The sequence below is a fragment of the Trichoderma asperellum genome, chromosome 7 (assembly GCF_020647865.1).
Source record: "Trichoderma asperellum chromosome 7, complete sequence".
In the NCBI taxonomy this organism is placed as follows: Eukaryota; Fungi; Ascomycota; class Sordariomycetes; order Hypocreales; family Hypocreaceae; genus Trichoderma; species Trichoderma asperellum.
The window spans coordinates 2,377,369-2,393,566 of NC_089421.1; the positions used below are offsets into that span (position 1 = coordinate 2,377,369).

Consider the following 16,198-nt stretch of genomic DNA (forward strand, 5'->3'; position numbering starts at 1 on the left):
TGGTCGATATCGGTGCGCGGGTGCTAACAGGCGCTATATTCTTTCGAACTTCCATGTCCAGATCAGTTTCGCTTTGCACACCCAGTTCAACCAAGCGCGTCTTTTATAGCGCAAAGAGACAGAATCCAGGGCAAGAAACGAAATCGTCCATAGATAACTGCCTACTAGTAATCAGCACACAGACGACTGAATCATGCAGAATCCTTTGGGCCAGCCACGCGCTACTGGCAGCAGAGCGCATGGCGCATGTATGGATGGATTAGGGAGCTCCGTATAAGCGCTTCCACCATCCCATCAACACCGCCAACTGGCCTCCCCTATTGACTGACGGACTACCCAGCCATCGCCAGCGGGAGTGGGTTGGACATACGCAGCATCTCGTACTGCCCGTGCCGTGCTCCGTGTGTTTCCCTCAATAAGCCTCGGACCTCGTACTCTGGTCTCCAGTCGCAGCAGCGTTTTGGCAGCCCTCGCAGTCCCCCCACATCTGGGTCAATGTTTGCTGCTTTTTTTCCAATTTTTTTTTTCTTTCAAGCCGTTTAGCCTTGGGTCGAGTGAGGTACCGTGTGAATTATGCTTGAGCGCACTGCCGCTCGCTTGAACCACTGCGCATAGCGCCCATTCGCTCTTCCAGCGGCTGCAAGCCCCCAAAAGCGGCTGTCGGTCGGCGGGCGTGCCGTAATGCAAGTCTGGCGCCGCTCCACCCAGCGCTCTGCAGATGCTGCAGCCCCAGTGTCTTCAGCGGCCAGCCACTGTAGCACAGTTGGCTTTAGCGGCCGGCGCGCCAACCCCAGCCAGCCACAGCGCCCTCTCGCGGCCTGTACTTGCAGCGACGGTACATGTACAGCACAGTATGGGGCCCCCGTCCGACGGCGACGCACAGCGGACGGCCTCTCCCTTCCAGCTCGCTCTATTTCTTCCCTCTCGTCCTTGTTCCTGGTCCTGCGCGCCATCCTCGTCGACGTCGCTCCCGCCCGCCAGACCTTCGCCAACACGCTCCGCACCGGGGAGAGACTGCGCGGTGAATCTGATGGCCTAGATTGGCAGACGCCGGGGCAATTGGCACGTACGCTGCCGCCGACTTTGCGTCCCCGGGGTCCTGTCCTGTCTCTCCAGAGGCGCCCTCCGCCTTCACCACCACGCCGAGCCTGCAGCGCCCGCCCCTCGGCTGGCCTCACGCACCAGACACCGCAACGAAGCGGCCAGGCCCTTTGAGCCAGCGCCCCCGCCCAGAACCCGCCCGTCCAGCAACGTCGAAGACGCGGACAGAGCCTAGACGAGCAGAGCAGGCAGAGCAGAGCAGCCCCTCGACTCTGACCGGGCCAGCTGCTATAGCCTCCAGACACCCATAGACCTATCCACCACATACCCCATATCGCTCGCCGCCAACATGTCCGACGACGAGGCGGCCACCATCGAGTCGCAGCCCGCCGGCGACTGGTCCATCCAGGATGCCCCGTCGCCGGCCGAGAGCATCAAGTCCGATGTCGAGGACGAGAAGATGACCGCCGACGGCGAAGCGGCGCCGTCGCAACCCATCCAGAAACGCCGAAGAGTCACCCGCGCTTGCGACGAGTGTCGCCGCAAGAAGATCAAGTGTGACGGCAAGCAGCCCTGCACCCACTGCTCCGTCTACAGTTACGGTGCGTATGCTGGAGAGGAGAATGCCCAAATTTTCTTTCTGAAACGGCTTTGTTGCCAGATATTGCCGTCTCATTAAGCATATCTTGATTACATATAGCCGTTTCCCTTCAACCCCAAACTAACACACACCCTCTTCGTTGAGATGTTCCTGCTGACCTTATAATCTCTCTGTCTTCAAGAATGCACATATGACAAGCCATCAAACAGGAGGAGGAATCCCGCACCACAGTATATCGAGGCCCTGGAAAGCCGTCTTCAGCGCGCCGAGACGCTGCTGCGAAAATTTGTTCCTGATATTGACCTGGCCGATCCAAACCTTGACCCTGCCATTCAACAGGAGTTCAATAATCGAGAACGAGCGCGCGCCGAGGCTGCCAAGCTAAGAGCCAGCCATGCTCCTGCCGAGCCTGATCCCAATGACACGCAGCTGACGTCCATGATTGACTCCATCGGCCAGCTGGATCTCGATGAAAAGGGCGGATGGGATTTCTACGGCATCTCCTCCGGCACCGTCTTCTTGCGGCGCATGAAGGAGAACTTCCGCGGCTTGCTGGGCCCTGTAGGCAGAGCGCCGTTTCTGCCACGTCCGTCTGACCGAACTGCAGGCCTCCTAAACTTCGACGTGCCATCACCTGCTGGCAACTCACCCTTTTCAAACGTTTCCACCGTCCCTGATCTTCCTCCCAAGGACGTTGCTCGGAAACTCTGCTACTATTCCTTAAGCTGCGCCACATGTCTTGTCCGCATCGTTCATGTTCCTACTTTTTATGAAAAATTCGACCAAATCTATGAGCGACAACATGATGCTTCAAACCAGGAAGATACCCCGTTTCTTGCTCTGTTTTATGCCATCTTAGCGTTGGGTTGCATGTACAGCAATTTAGACGACTCTAGTTCCGGCGGCATGTCATATCGACAGGCCATCGATGAAGGGTAAGGAGAATCACGCGTTGATTTTTTCTTCTTTCTCTCTTTTGCTGGCGTTCGTTAACAATATTCCTATAGAGTCAAGTATTACAAGATATCAAGATCTCTGCTGCGTGATGTTACCGAGTGCCGGAGTCTCATCTCTATCCAGACTCTTGTTTTCCTAATTCTCTTCCTCCAGTCTACTGCAAATCTCAACACTTGCTACTCCTTTATTGGAATCGCGCTCCGATCATCCTTGCGGATAGGTCTTCACCGGCACTTACAACACGAACGGTTGGGAAATATTGAGCAGCAAGTTCGGCGACGGGTTTTCTATGTCATCCGGCAAATGGACATTTATGTTTCCACCATGCTAGGATTTCCTCTCCTTCTCAGCAATGAGGATGTAGATCAGTTGTATCCGCTGGAGGTTGACGACGAGTTCATCACGGCCGGTGGCATCATCCAGCCAGGACCGGGAACGCCTTCATTTTTCCAGGCATTCAACGCTCACACCCGATTGATGGAAATCTTGGGGAAAATCACAAAGAATATCTACCCAACAAAGGGTGTTGGGCAAACGGTCATGAGAGGGGACAAGCTTGCGTCAACTTATCTCATCAGCTACAGTAAGATTAAGGAAATCGAAACTGACCTGCACAACTGGTTTGAGAGACTTCCGCAAGCATGGCGGCCCAGTCCCGATGGCCCAATTGAAGTGGTTCGGTAAGTTGCCCCCTATATATCCACCACCATATCAATGCTATGAGAGTGCCGAGATGGAAAACATGCCCGGAAGAAGGCTAATAGTAAATGTACGAACAGTGTACGACACCTGTTGCGTTTTGCGTATGCTCATGTGCAACTCGTTCTGTACCGACCTTTCCTACACTATGTCTCTCCCCGACTGAGCCAAGGCAGCAGGGTTGATGAACTCTCTTATGCCTGCGCGGCAGCGGCCATCAGCGTGTCCCGCAACATTGTTCACATTGGTCTTGAGATCCGGAAACAGCGCGTGCTCAGCGGACCTTACTGGTTCATGCTCTACACTGAGTTCTTTTCTGTCCTTTCGCTGGTGTTTTATGCCCTTGAGAATCCGGACAAGCCTGGGTCTCAAGAGGTGCTGGCTGATGCACGTGCTGGAAGACAGATGATTGCAGATTTGGCTGACAAGAGCCTTTCTGCGGAGAGAGTCACCGGTACTCTCAAGGTAAGGCATCTTGACCACCCCTTCCTCTCGTTATCTGCAAAAGAACCTTCTTATTGACATGCTCCTCCAGGTCCTGTTTGATCAGTTACCAGAGCGGGCTGGTGATCTAGCCCACTCACGCCCATCATCCACAACAAAGAAGAGGACGGCACCTAGTGTTAAGATGCCAAATAATAACCCCATCCCCGTCGGCATGACTCTACATAGGCCAGACGAGATGATGCGAAATAGGAGTGGTGGCATGTCATTATACGGAACCTCGCATTCCAGGGGCTCTATGGACAGCAGCATGGCGCAATCATTAGAGCACAGTTATCCGGAGCCTTCGTTTACTAGCAGCTTGAATGACATGATGCCGATGGACTTGTCGTCACGAGCTACGCCAGATTCTACGAGTACTGCTGAGAGCACACACCGACACCCATTCCAGCCACATCATCTGAGCGCGCAGAACATGCACAGCAATCCTGTGCATAAGATTGACTCTTTGATGTTTCCTTCGGACGACCCGTTTGCCTATCCTAACCAACCGATGATCGAATTAGGATTCTCAGGGAAGACTGACACTTCCGTGGCGTTGCCCCATCCACCTTCGGACTCGACTTTCTTCTTTCCTGCTTCACTGGACGACATGGGAGATCAGTTTATGGGACAACCTCCGCCATACATGATGCCACAGCAGCAGCAACAGCAGCATCCAAACGCAATGGCTATGAACATGCCAGGCAACATGTACGACCCCAACGTCATGATGGGGATGCATCAACAGGCGCCACAACAGCAAATCCCACAGCAGCAGGCGCGACGGCCTGGTGGGCTATCTCTGCGACGGCCGATACGGGGTGAAAGGCATCAGGAGCGGCAGATTGAGCAGATGTTTACGGATCACGGCATGCAACCCGACTGGGGGAGTTTCTTTGGTTCTGGCAGGGGTGGATTTCAGGGAATGTGAACGACTGCCACATGATACCCATTTTTTTCACGATATGAGACGGAAAGCCTTGCGGTCTGCCGGGAGGGGGGAAGGGCGTCTATTCAGTTTCCCGTTTCTTTATTCTACTCCTATCCCCTTTTCTCTGTGTTTGATAATTCATTCCTCGGACAATGTGGGCGGGAAATGTCACAACATGAATTGCATGTTAACGACTACCATTAACTCTTATACCTCAAACATTATGGCGGGTGTTTTAGAATTCATTGGGTCTCATCTTTTATTTTTCATTTTCAGCTGCACTATCATCATATTTTCGTTCCATCATTTTTCTTTATTTTTCCTTTTTTTTTTTTTTTACTTCCCCATCTGGCGGCAGGCACAAAACGAAAACGCAAAACAGCAATTTATACGAGCATATCACAGTGCGTGTGTGTAGATAAAAGGGAAGGAAGAGAACTTTTTGTTTTTGTTGATCGACAAATGTACATTGGTCAGACGTCGAAGGTGATTGTGTCCCAGCGGACTGCAAGCCAATATCCAGGTACATAGCAATACAAAAAAAAAAATAATTAAAAAACAAAACAACAACAGAATCAGTATTCGTCACCGCTTTACGCACACTTTCTTTATCCCATCGTCATTTCACATAATAAGCATCGTATTGGCAAAGATGGCTTTTATTAGTTCCAACCTTGACGTGGTTGGTTGTCTTGTTTCTTGTTTGTTTCCATGTATCGTTTTCAACGTTCCAATGCTCCGCCACGGGCATTTCATGGATTGATTACGTGTGCCTCTTAACGCAGAAAGGCATGTTGGACCGGCGAAACGGCCGACTGAATGTCCGACTTTTTTTTTTCTCTCTCTCCCTCTCTTTTTTTTTCTGGCGAGGTCGGTTCGGGTTTCTCGTTTTGGTAGGTGGCCGGTTCGGCACCGAGGACAGTGCGAGGTAAAGAGGGTCGGTTCGGTGAATTGCATTTTGGGTGGGAATTTTCCTTCGCCGCTGCCTTTTCGGTACGAGGGATGCATGTATAGACTGCATGGGAGCGTATGCTGCTTAGTTCATATTCGAGTTTTGCGTATTCTGTTTTTAGAATCTATGGAGGCGTAATAGAATTCCTTTTTTTGTGAGGTGGTCTGCTCTGCTGTTATTTGTACGTACATAGAGACTTGACTGCAATTTGCGTGAGGCGGGGATGAAGCAGTAGCCGATGCGAGCTGCCGTGGATATCCGCTACGATAGGAACTTATGTGTGTGTTTGAAGAAAAAGGGACGTAGTGAGGACTTTTGTGTTATATCTTTGTATGTATGTGGAGTTCTGGCGTATAGTCGTTGGTTAGAAACTACCTAGTAGCGGGCATTGTGGCGCTAGCGGGTGAATTCTGATGTAGTTGTAGCGATATAAACTGTTATCATGTGGATAGGAGAGAAATGGAAATCTCACTCTATGAGAGACTCCCACCGGGTGAAAAAATGTGGTTTGTTATCTGAATTTGCCTTGTTGCGGTATGTACATAGGTGCAGGGCTTAAGCACTACTGTAAACTAGTATAAGCTGCCTCGCCGAAGGAATGGAAAAGGGTGCATATACATATATACATGATAGAGTCCAGGGGCTGCATCTCAGCTGGATGGATCTGCATAGACGAGTAATCTCAATCTTCCTCTTTATTTCTAATTCTCAGCTCTGCTCTTTTTCCGTCACAGACTCTGGTCTAATCCAAATGTGAAGCCAGACGCGGTTCGGCCCCTGACGCCGGATGGACGCCTGGGCGCTAGGCCGAAAAGACGCTGGTGCTCCCTTTTCCTGGGGTAGCTGGGCCATTAGATAGCGGGCGATAGGAGATACAGCAGTACGGGGGAGACGTCAGGCACAGCGCTGGGTATTTAGCATGTCACTCACGTGCTGGTCTCATCTACTATCAGCATCATTGCTAGCATCGCCATTAGTTTGTGCCTGACCAAGGGCGCAGAGCAGAAAGGCAGAGCCAAATTTTGTCGCATTCTGTAGCAGAGATACCTGATATCGATATAAACACCTGGCATGATGGAAGACCTCGACTTCAGCTTCATCCTTGATGACGAGTTTGATGCAGTGTAAGCGCTGCTATCTCCTGGGCTCTCTCCCAATGACGGAGTGACGGACTGATTTGTGATCAACAGTACAATAGCGAGAAGGGATGATTTCGAGACTTGGAAGACTAAGAAATACCCTGGTAAGTAACAGAGAGATGAGAGAGCATGAATTGATAAAGATTGGCCCCATGACGAATACTAACGACTCTATTCGTCACCGCCAGCCAAGGTGCATGCGCGCAGAGTCGCCAAGGAGCTGGACATTAGCGACGGCATCATTTATCTGCCTGGCCGAGCGACTGAAAACTACGAAGATTCGGACCAGCCGCCGCCGTTGAGACAGCGCAGATAGTACGTCTGACTACCTTAGTATCTACACGTATTTCACTGCTAACCACAGAAACGCAGCTTCTTCTATCTCACCGGCGCAAACTTCCATGACTGCTTCGTCACATATGAGATCCGCGCAGACACCCTCACCCTCTGGATCCCTTACGTCGAGCCCCGCCAGGTCCTCTGGTTCGGCTCAACGCCCGACGCTGCCAAGGCGAAGCAGCTCTACGACGTCGATGATGTGCGCTACTCAACTCAGCTGGACAAGTTCTTCGAGTCGCGCTTCTCCTCATCGACCCAGCTGTTTGTCCTGCATCCGGACCAGACGCCAACGAAGGCTAAAGAGTTGAAATTCAAGATCAACGACTGGAAGCTCCAGCCTGCCATGAACAATGCGCGATGCATCAAAGATGAGTATGAGATTGCCATGATTCGCCGTGCCAATGAGGTTTCCAGCGCGGGACATCGAAAAGTAGCTGAAATGCTTCTGCGTCTTTCCAATGAGCGCGAGATTGAGGCTATTTTCCAGGCTGTGACCACTGCGCGGGGAGCTCGCTCGCAGGCTTATCCCGTGATTGCGGGTTCGGGCGTGAATGCCTCAACGCTGCACTATGAGGATAATGACCAGCCTCTAAAGGGCAAGGAGCTGGTCATTCTTGATGCGGGATGCGAATGGAATTGCTATGCTAGCGACATTACTCGTACGCTGCCTATCAAGGGCCAATTCTCAGCCAACGGCGCGGCTGTATACAAAATCGTCCAGCAGATGCAGGAAGAATGCATCGCTGCCGTCAAGCCCGGCATCAAATTCTACCAGCTGCATCTCCACGCTGCGGCGGTTGGCCTTAAGGGTCTCCATAAGCTCGGTATCTTGAAGGGCGACATTGTTGAGATTGCCAAGGCCGGCACCATCACTGCATTCTTCCCACACGGGCTGGGTCACCACGTCGGCCTGGAGGTGCACGACGTCGCAGGCAATTTGCCACTGATGATTCTCGTAAACCTGGGCCTGGATGGCGGAAAGCGCGATATGATTTCTGCAGATATGCTGAAAGCCATGAGGATGTATGATGAAGAGCTGGTGCCTTCGCGCCTGAAGTCGGGTAAGGAGAGGCAGGTCCTGAAGCCAAACATGATTGTTACCGTTGAGCCGGGCATGTGAGTTTTTCTTTTCTTCTCCTCCTTCAACTTGAGTATACTAACACGGGAGATTTCTAGCTACTTCTGCCGAGAGTACATCGAGGGCTACTACCTCAGCAACCCAGATCACGCCAAGTTCATCGACAAGAATGTCCTCGAGAGCTACTATAGCGTTGGAGGTGTTCGTATCGAAGACGACATTCTTGTTACTGAGGATGGATACGAGAACTTGACGACGGCGCCAAAGGGCGAGGAGATGATTAGTGTTATTAATGCAAGGGAGGGTAAACAGTAGATTGTTCTTATGAGTCTTGTTTTATAGAGGAGGTTAGAAGATTGGGTATCATGATATACGTTGGGGTAACACTGTTGGGATTTGATTGGGTTGAAGTACAAGTTTGTTTTATAACGGCATAGATACCGCACCGGAAGATTGCTTATTCACAATATTAACTTATTATTACGATAAATTACTCGCCTTGATTGGTAGACTAGGAGTTAAAAGCACGGAAGCCAGTCATAATCTAACTAGATTAAAATTGATAAATTAAGCTGATTTAACATTTTGTCCCGTTTCATTAGTTTTGTTCAATGTCATCAAGATTGTCCAGTAAAAACAAAGGTATTCCATTCAACTTTGCTTACTTCAATTTACATTTATTCCGTCTCGTCACCATCAATTCTATTTACAATTGCCCTTCTCTCTATCGCACTCCATCTCCTCTGGCAATTTGTTCATCTGAGAACCCCTCCTTTACCTCCTTAATATAAGTGTCAAACTTGCCAGTCACCTTAATGGCATACTTCAAATGGCTCGCTGCCATCGTCCTGCCTTGGAACTGAGCCCACTGCCGGGCAGTGGTAATGACATTGCGTATCTGTCGCCCATTCATCTCCCGCTCCGATAGCTCACCGATGTAGCTCTCGACGTCGTCATAGTTGATATTGTCCTCTTTAAGGGCCTTGAGATGGCGGAAGAAATTGCGCCAAATTTGCGCTCGTTGTGATTGACTCAGTGGCTCGTAGTGCAGAGCCAGCTGTATGCGCGACTTGAAGGCCTCGTCGAAGGTGCCGACGCGGTTCGTTGTCAGGATGAGGATGCCGTCGTAATATTCTAATGCGCGGAGAAAGACGGAGACGAGAGCATTGCGCGCCAACTCGTTGAGAGAGCGCTGCTCTAGAAACACCTCTGCCTCGTCCAACAAGACGACGCATCCCCAGATTTTGCCAAGATGAAAGACTGACTCTAGGTATTTCTCAACATCTTCTGGGTTGATTCCAATATCGCCGCAAGTGACAGGGTAGAGAGGCTTCTCGGCTATCTCAGCCACGCTCTCGGCCGTGAAGGTCTTGCCTGTCCCTGGCCCTCCATGGAGAAGCATGATTAGGCCATTGCCTTTGTTCTGCATCAGGTCGGTTCCTCTCTCTGCCGCAACCTTATTTGAGACGAGGGCCTGAACCAATTCCTTTGTTTCAGGGTCTGCGACAAGGTGATTAAAAGCGTCTTTATTCCACGATACTTCTTGAATTAGATCGACGTTGAGGTCTTCTGAGTTGCGATATGTTAGCATCGATGAGGCATTCGTCTCGTCTGGCTGATTTATGCATACGTACCCCATTTTTTCCGTCGTAGACTGAAGCCAAGAATCGTCCGAGGTAGTAGATATATATCAGGATAAGATGGGGTTTCTTGCTCTCTGAATGCCAATTGTGCTTTGGATTCATGCGTCGAAAACCGTTTATCTCCAGATCCAGGATGTAGCGCTCGATAGGTAGGATAGTCTATCATATAGCGCTCTCCGGTCTGTGTATATAATTCAGTAATCTTGGCATCTCGTCTGCTCGATACTCTAAAACAACTTACAGCATGATCTCTATTCTTTTCTTTATTGGCATACGAAATATATTTCCTGTATCGACAGCTCCAAAAAACTTTCCCTCGCCGCTCCAGAGATTCACGCAGCTCATGCGGGGCGAATCGAAGAGGAAATATCCTCAAATCCAGAATTGGAATTTCTGTATTTGTTGTATCTGTATCAAGTCTTATATTCAGTCTTTTCTTGGCTCGGTAGAACTTGCCATCGTATTTATATGACCACACATCAACTCCCCATTGTTGTTGAGACCTTTTTCGTTGCGAGATATTGCCTGAGTCGCTTGAAGAGCGTTTTGAAAGATGGTCTCTCACAGCATTGGGTTTATCATTGCCAAGCCAAGATACTGCTAGATACGCTTCGATACAGTCTTCATCCTTATCGATTAAAATGTCTCCAGGCTCAATCAGGAAACTGATAGAGATTTCTGAAACCATTCCGTGCTCGAATTGCTTATCGACTTGACTGTAAATCTCATTGTAATTGGCATCTATCCAGTTCGTTAGAGTCCGAATAAGCTCCGATTGACCCTGTGATAGACTGTCAAAGATATTTGGTTGGTTTCGGTAATAATACCACCAATGGTATGGTGATTGCATATCTTGCTTCAATAAAACACTGGGAGGTTTCTTTTTCGAGTTCTCGTTATTCTTGATAAATGCCTTCATGGCTCTCTTCATATCCTCTGAGACGAGTCGTATGACCTCATTTGTGGGAGTTGGATCGGGAATCTTATTTTGTCGCAGAGCTTCGGCGTTGTCTGTCGCCATCCCTTTATCTCTCGAGTAATAGCGATAAACAATAAATGCAGGAGACTTATATCGGATATATGCATCAGGATATAGTATCAGTGAATGCGCTTTCAGCTGGAGCTCATCGCCAGTTACAGCCCAGTATGGCTTCTCAAGATAGGTCTCTTCCCCTTCTTGGTTTAAAATGCAGTGGAAAACCTCGAAATTGGCGACAGGTTTACCTTCTTGTCGCCGCAGCGCCTCATTCTCGCTTTGGAGTGCTCTGATTTTTTCATGTAGAAATACAGCCAAAGAATCAGGTTGGCTTGGAGCATTGACAATATTAAAACTTGCACCGCTAGTGTCATGTTGATTGGCGGGTAGCATGCTGGATTCGAGTCCACTCCCCATCTCCAAAGGATAACTCAAGGGACCTTTTTTGGACACGGGCATTGAGCTCGATACTTTGCGGCGAATTGAATCACTTAGATTTGTAAAGTCTGCCCTTTGGTCTTGTAACGCTTGCTGTTGCGATTTGAGGCGCGCCCACAACTGAGCCGATGAAGATTTTAACTCCTCAGTCTTAAACTCCAATCCATCTGGTATAACCCCCCGCTGTTGATACTGCTTATTCTCTCCCCCTGTTCGTAAGACCTGGAGTTTATCTTCCCCAGAGGTCCCCAATGAAGTCTCATCTCTGGAGATTGTGTAATGGCTCGCGAGACCCTGCTTGAAGGGCTCGTCTCGGGGTACAACACCAGTAAAGCGGAGATCGCGCGCCGGGCTTATTGTCGCATAATATGAATTCATTATGATTCAATGCACAAGTATGTAGAATGATTTTATCAACAAAATGAGATTAAATGACGAACCATGAATCTATAGGTGCCTACATACCTTATATATAGATCCAAAATAATTCCTCCGAAGTAGGGTGCAGGAAGCCCAAGGCAGACACGCATAGTGCCTGCTCTGCTCTCTTGGCTAAAGAACCTAGAAAATACATGGATCTATGTCACATGCCGTGATTGTTCGCCAATAATAGCCAGCGTTGCTGCCTGCATCCTCCTGGCGCTCAGCCTTGTTGCCATTTCTGCTGAGACGCCCTGCATGTACATGTACATGTATACAATACCAAGCCTCACCGCCAGCGCCCATGAGCTTTGGAATTTCGCCACCTTTGGAATTTCAACATATCGTGTATTTACCACGATTGGGAAGCAAGCTGGGGAAGCTGTCTCCATATGCTGATATATATTTTCTTTATATCAATATAATCTTTTTCTTCTGGTACCTTCTGAGATCCTTATTTCTGCTTAAGCCTTGATATCTCCCCTCATTCGATTTCGCTGCCAGCCGCTCGGTAACTACTTCTGGATGGCGTTCACAGACAATTTTCAGCAATGGTATACTTCTGAAAGTCATGAAAAATCTGGCGCTATCGATTCCGAATCTTCATCTAGCGTGGCTGAAGAAGCGTTCCAAGCCGCTGTCAAACAACTTACAGAAGGCGGCAGTCAAGGGACACATGTAAGACGCATTCTTCAAAACGCTGCATCCCTACAGGATATTCAAGAGGTGGTGGGCAAATCCATGCGTGTGTATGAGGCTAGAGGAAAAAATCCAAAGACCATAGAATGGCTTCGCAGAACTGCGACAAGCATCGTCCACTATTCGAATGTATTTGATGTGTTTGTTCCACAGAATCCTCAATATGTATCGTTTGCCTGGGGAGCCGTGAAATTTCTATTCACGGTAAGCAGCAATTTAGTTTGAAATGGTGCTTTAATACCTACTTACCTACATAGAATGTCAGGGACATTGCTGACTGGATAACTTATACATATTTTAGGCGGCTGCTGAGCATGAAAATACCACTCAGTTGTTAGCAAAGTCCATCGCCCAAATTGCAGAGAGTCTCCCACGAGTCCATCTTTCATCAGACCTTTATCCAATGCCTCAGATGAAAATAGCCCTGGAAGCGCTATACGCGTCGATTCTTAGCTTCCTGCTAAAAGCCTACGACTGGTATAACGAGGGCAAAATTTCGCACTTCCTTCATAGCTTCACAAGGCCTTTGCATCGTGTTCATGCTGATCTGGTTGATGAAATCGCGGCAAAGTCTCGAAAAATCGATAAATTAGCCGGTTCAGCATCACAAGCTGAACTTCGTGTAATGCATAAAAGAATAGCAGATATTCAGGCTCAGCTGCAATTAGTCACAGCATCACAGTCTGAACCTCGCGACCTGCATAACATATTCGCAGCTATTCAATCCCAACTGCATTTATCCGATACAAAGATGGATGACATTGTTAAGAAGATGACATGTGAGTTCAAACTAGAGGGAATTACAATTCTAAAGAAAGGACTCAGCTTATATTCTGTTAGCATATCACGCCATCCAATCAAGTACCATGCTAGATACCAACCAAAGAGTCTCAGATCTTCAAATATCACAAATACTCACCCACCTATCAAATGTTCCGCTTGATGACCCGCTGAAAAGCCTCCAGTATCATGTATTCTTTAGGAAACGAAGAGCTCAGGGAACAGCCTTTTCCACAGTCACAAATCCATTCTGGCTCTCTTCTCGATTCCACTCACTATTCTCCACAGAAGACTCGGCCCTCGCCGTAATAAAGGGAAATTTCGCCTGTCGGCAAGTGTTGCAGGATTTCTGCGTCGATGTCATTGAAGACTTAAGAAGTTCTAATATACCGACTCTCTGGGTGCTAAAGAAAGCTGCGACGCCTAATAATGCGCAAACTCAATTCTCCATCATGGACTTGCTTAAATACCTGATAGTCCAAGCGCTCAAGCTTAACGAGGGCTTAAAAACGGAGAAAACAATGGCCTGGCGTTGCGCACAGTTTCAGAGAGCTGCTACCGCTGCTGAATTATTTCAACTTTTGGTGGCGGTGTTGAATGGCCTTGGCCGACAGGTTTACCTGGTGATCGATATGGAGACAGTAGAAGAGACTTTGCAAAGCCTAGATGGCTTTAACATCGTGTCTGCCTTTCTGCAGTCATTTCATGCTTCCCATTCTCCGAATACACGACTCAAAGTCATTATTGTACGGTACAGAGTGACTTCATCTGAGATGCAATTAGATGGTGATGCTGCTTTGGCAATTCTCCCGGTTAGATCATTAGGGCGAGGCAGACAACAAGGCAAAGAAGTCCGGCACAACGTTAAGAATGCGGTTCGGCGCGGAATTGCGAAGCGGAGAAATTGAACTGTAAATGGTGTGTTTATTTGATCCAACTCATGCATGCTATATAACTTAGATATCTACGGAAAAAAACAATTGTAAATACGCCTTTTGTTTATACAAAGAGCCGCCGTATAATAGCCCCTCTTCACATCGCACTCGTAATCTCACGTCAAAAACGTTAAGCGCATCATCGTCATCAGGTCCAGTAGTCAGCCAGTGCCAACTCACAAGTACTTCTTTGGCGAATTCGCTCTTCGTCGCTTGTACAGCACATAGCCCACCACCAAAACAACCTGCGTTCCGATAATCACAGCAATCAGCTTTCCATGTCCAGGAACGCTCTCCGCGACTCTCTGTGTCAAAGAGTTGTGGTGGACCCTCAGGGCGCCCTGTACCGATCGCTCGTTGTCCTGGAGCTTCTTGTGTAACTCATTGTTCATGTTGCGCACCTCGTTCTCCAGCGAAATAATGCGTTGCCTGAAAGAAGAGAGCTCATCAAGCAGCTCGACCTTGCTCTGCAGAGTGGCAAGCAGATCCTTGATCTCATTGTGGCGCTGCTCATCCATCTGGTGATGACGGGAGACGGAGCGGTAGACCGATGAGAGCTGATGGTTGGTGCCCTGGAGACGGTTGTGCAGGTCCTGAAACTGTGCCTTGGAGGTCTGGAAGACGTCGGCCTCTTGGTCAGCCACTTCCACAAAGGACTCATCGCCACTGGTAGACTTCTTCTGGTAAGCAAAGTTGCTGCGGTCATTGTTATCATTGTTGTTGTTATTATCGTTGTTGTTATTGTTGTTGTTATAGTTGTTATCACCGTTGTTAGAATTGGTGTCGTGGCTAGAGGTATCCGACATGACCACCATCTTGAAAATCTCAAAAGAGTCGGGGTTGTCCGGAGTGGAGGCTGTCACACCGACATCGTATCCCGTGGGCAAGCTGACCCGGTCAGTCTCAAAGCAAGTTTTGCCATCAATCTGAACACGGAAGCCGGTTGACGTCTGGCGCATCTTGATCTGCGATGGACGGCCCAAGTTGCGGTAGCTATACTGGCAGTGGCCAAAGGCCAGCTGATCCACGCTGTGGTGCTGCGAGTAGTCCACAGATCCATCGTTGAGGAAGCCACGGAGCATTCCGCCTTGGCCGCCATGCGAATCAACCACCAGCACCAGTCCCTCAAACCTGCCGGCGCTGTAGACGCTCTTGGCGCCAATGTCTTTGCCATGGTTTGCCAGCCAGATATTGAAGTTGCCTCCAGCTCGATCGGGGCCACTAGCACGAAAGTCGACATCGACAATGAAATTCGAGTGTTTCAAGGGCTGCTCGCTCCATATCGCACCGCGCGCATTGCCTGGCGCAACGGGGGTGAGGATGACCTTGCTGGAGAGGATCTCGGGTTTGTTCGGCTGGCCAGAGACGACAAAGTTGGGGATGACGCCAGGGTTGTCTGCGGGGCTTATTCTAAAGGGTAGAGACACATTAGCTGCTGTATCCTGAGCAATTGAGTCGGACCGGCGCCAACATACCGCCCTGCATATCCAAAACTCAGCTCGCTGATGAGGTACTGGGCCTCAGTAAGGCCGGCACCCAAGAGGGCAGCCAGCGGCACGGAGAATCGCATTGTGGAATTGGCGAGGAGGGAATGTTTCAGTCCAGATCAGCGCGGCAGATGGAGGCAGAACCAGACACTGAGAGACGAGAATCGAAGAGTTCCACAAGACGAGAGTCGCCAGCTTTCAGCCGTTGATATAGCCGCGACTTGCAGAGGACACTTTGCACTAGAGATGCGCCTTGCGACCAGCGCCGCCAAATGGCCGGTGCCAACAAAAAATAAGGAAAAAGAGGAATGAAGAGGCTTGAAAGAAACAGGCTTCCAAGGCGTTGGCAAAAAGAATAGAGGAAAAGAAGCTGCACACAGACCACGGACAAAAGCCAACGAAAAGAGGGAAAATGAAGCGCAAAAGAGACTACCTGGCATCTATTCGCAGCGCGTCCAACGAAGCGATTCTCCAATAGCCTCGATGGGCAGGAGCCACTTACACCGCATCCCAGCTGTGGCTAAAACGTGGCGGGGGAAGTCTCTAACGCGCTAGGCCACAACAGGCAGCAACGTGAATCAAGGGTATGCATGGGGT

General features: G+C 49.3%; 6 protein-coding genes across 6 annotated transcripts; 4 read left to right on the plus strand and 2 right to left on the minus strand.

Annotated features, from left to right (window-relative positions):
- Positions 1-681: 681 nt before the first annotated feature.
- TrAFT101_011495 (uncharacterized protein) lies at positions 682-1,215 on the plus strand (the record flags this gene model as incomplete). Its single annotated transcript, XM_066129279.1, has 1 exon — positions 682-1,215. The coding sequence occupies one exon, from the start codon at positions 682-684 to the stop codon at positions 1,213-1,215; it is 534 nt and encodes a 177-aa protein (XP_065985411.1).
- Positions 1,216-1,390: 175 nt separating this feature from the next.
- TrAFT101_011496 (uncharacterized protein) lies at positions 1,391-4,715 on the plus strand (the record flags this gene model as incomplete). The annotated part of the gene is made up of 5 exons (XM_024900844.1): positions 1,391-1,643; positions 1,824-2,577; positions 2,650-3,279; positions 3,379-3,763; positions 3,834-4,715. 5 exons carry the CDS (start codon positions 1,391-1,393, stop codon positions 4,713-4,715), a joined length of 2,904 nt encoding a protein of 967 aa, XP_024758075.1.
- Positions 4,716-6,567: 1,852 nt separating this feature from the next.
- On the plus strand, positions 6,568-8,752 carry TrAFT101_011497 (uncharacterized protein). The gene is made up of 5 exons (XM_024902058.2): positions 6,568-6,791; positions 6,858-6,910; positions 6,995-7,121; positions 7,179-8,261; positions 8,322-8,752. Exons 1-5 carry the CDS (start codon positions 6,739-6,741, stop codon positions 8,536-8,538), a joined length of 1,533 nt encoding a protein of 510 aa, XP_024758073.2. The 5' UTR covers positions 6,568-6,738; the 3' UTR covers positions 8,539-8,752.
- Positions 8,753-8,814: 62 nt separating this feature from the next.
- TrAFT101_011498 (uncharacterized protein) lies at positions 8,815-11,810 on the minus strand. The gene is made up of 3 exons (XM_024900782.2): positions 10,108-11,810; positions 9,858-10,047; positions 8,815-9,792 (listed from the first exon to the last, which is right to left on the minus strand). Exons 1-3 carry the CDS (start codon positions 11,656-11,658, stop codon positions 8,948-8,950), a joined length of 2,586 nt encoding a protein of 861 aa, XP_024758072.2. The 5' UTR covers positions 11,659-11,810; the 3' UTR covers positions 8,815-8,947.
- Positions 11,811-12,019: 209 nt separating this feature from the next.
- TrAFT101_011499 (uncharacterized protein) lies at positions 12,020-14,207 on the plus strand. Its single transcript, XM_066129280.1, has 3 exons — positions 12,020-12,603; positions 12,701-13,178; positions 13,240-14,207. Exons 1-3 carry the CDS (start codon positions 12,226-12,228, stop codon positions 14,085-14,087), a joined length of 1,704 nt encoding a protein of 567 aa, XP_065985412.1. The 5' UTR covers positions 12,020-12,225; the 3' UTR covers positions 14,088-14,207.
- TrAFT101_011500 (uncharacterized protein) lies at positions 14,084-16,058 on the minus strand. Its single transcript, XM_024902057.2, has 2 exons — positions 15,590-16,058; positions 14,084-15,524 (listed from the first exon to the last, which is right to left on the minus strand). The coding sequence occupies exons 1-2, from the start codon at positions 15,682-15,684 to the stop codon at positions 14,291-14,293; spliced, it is 1,329 nt and encodes a 442-aa protein (XP_024758070.1). The 5' UTR covers positions 15,685-16,058; the 3' UTR covers positions 14,084-14,290.
- Positions 16,059-16,198: the final 140 nt, after the last annotated feature.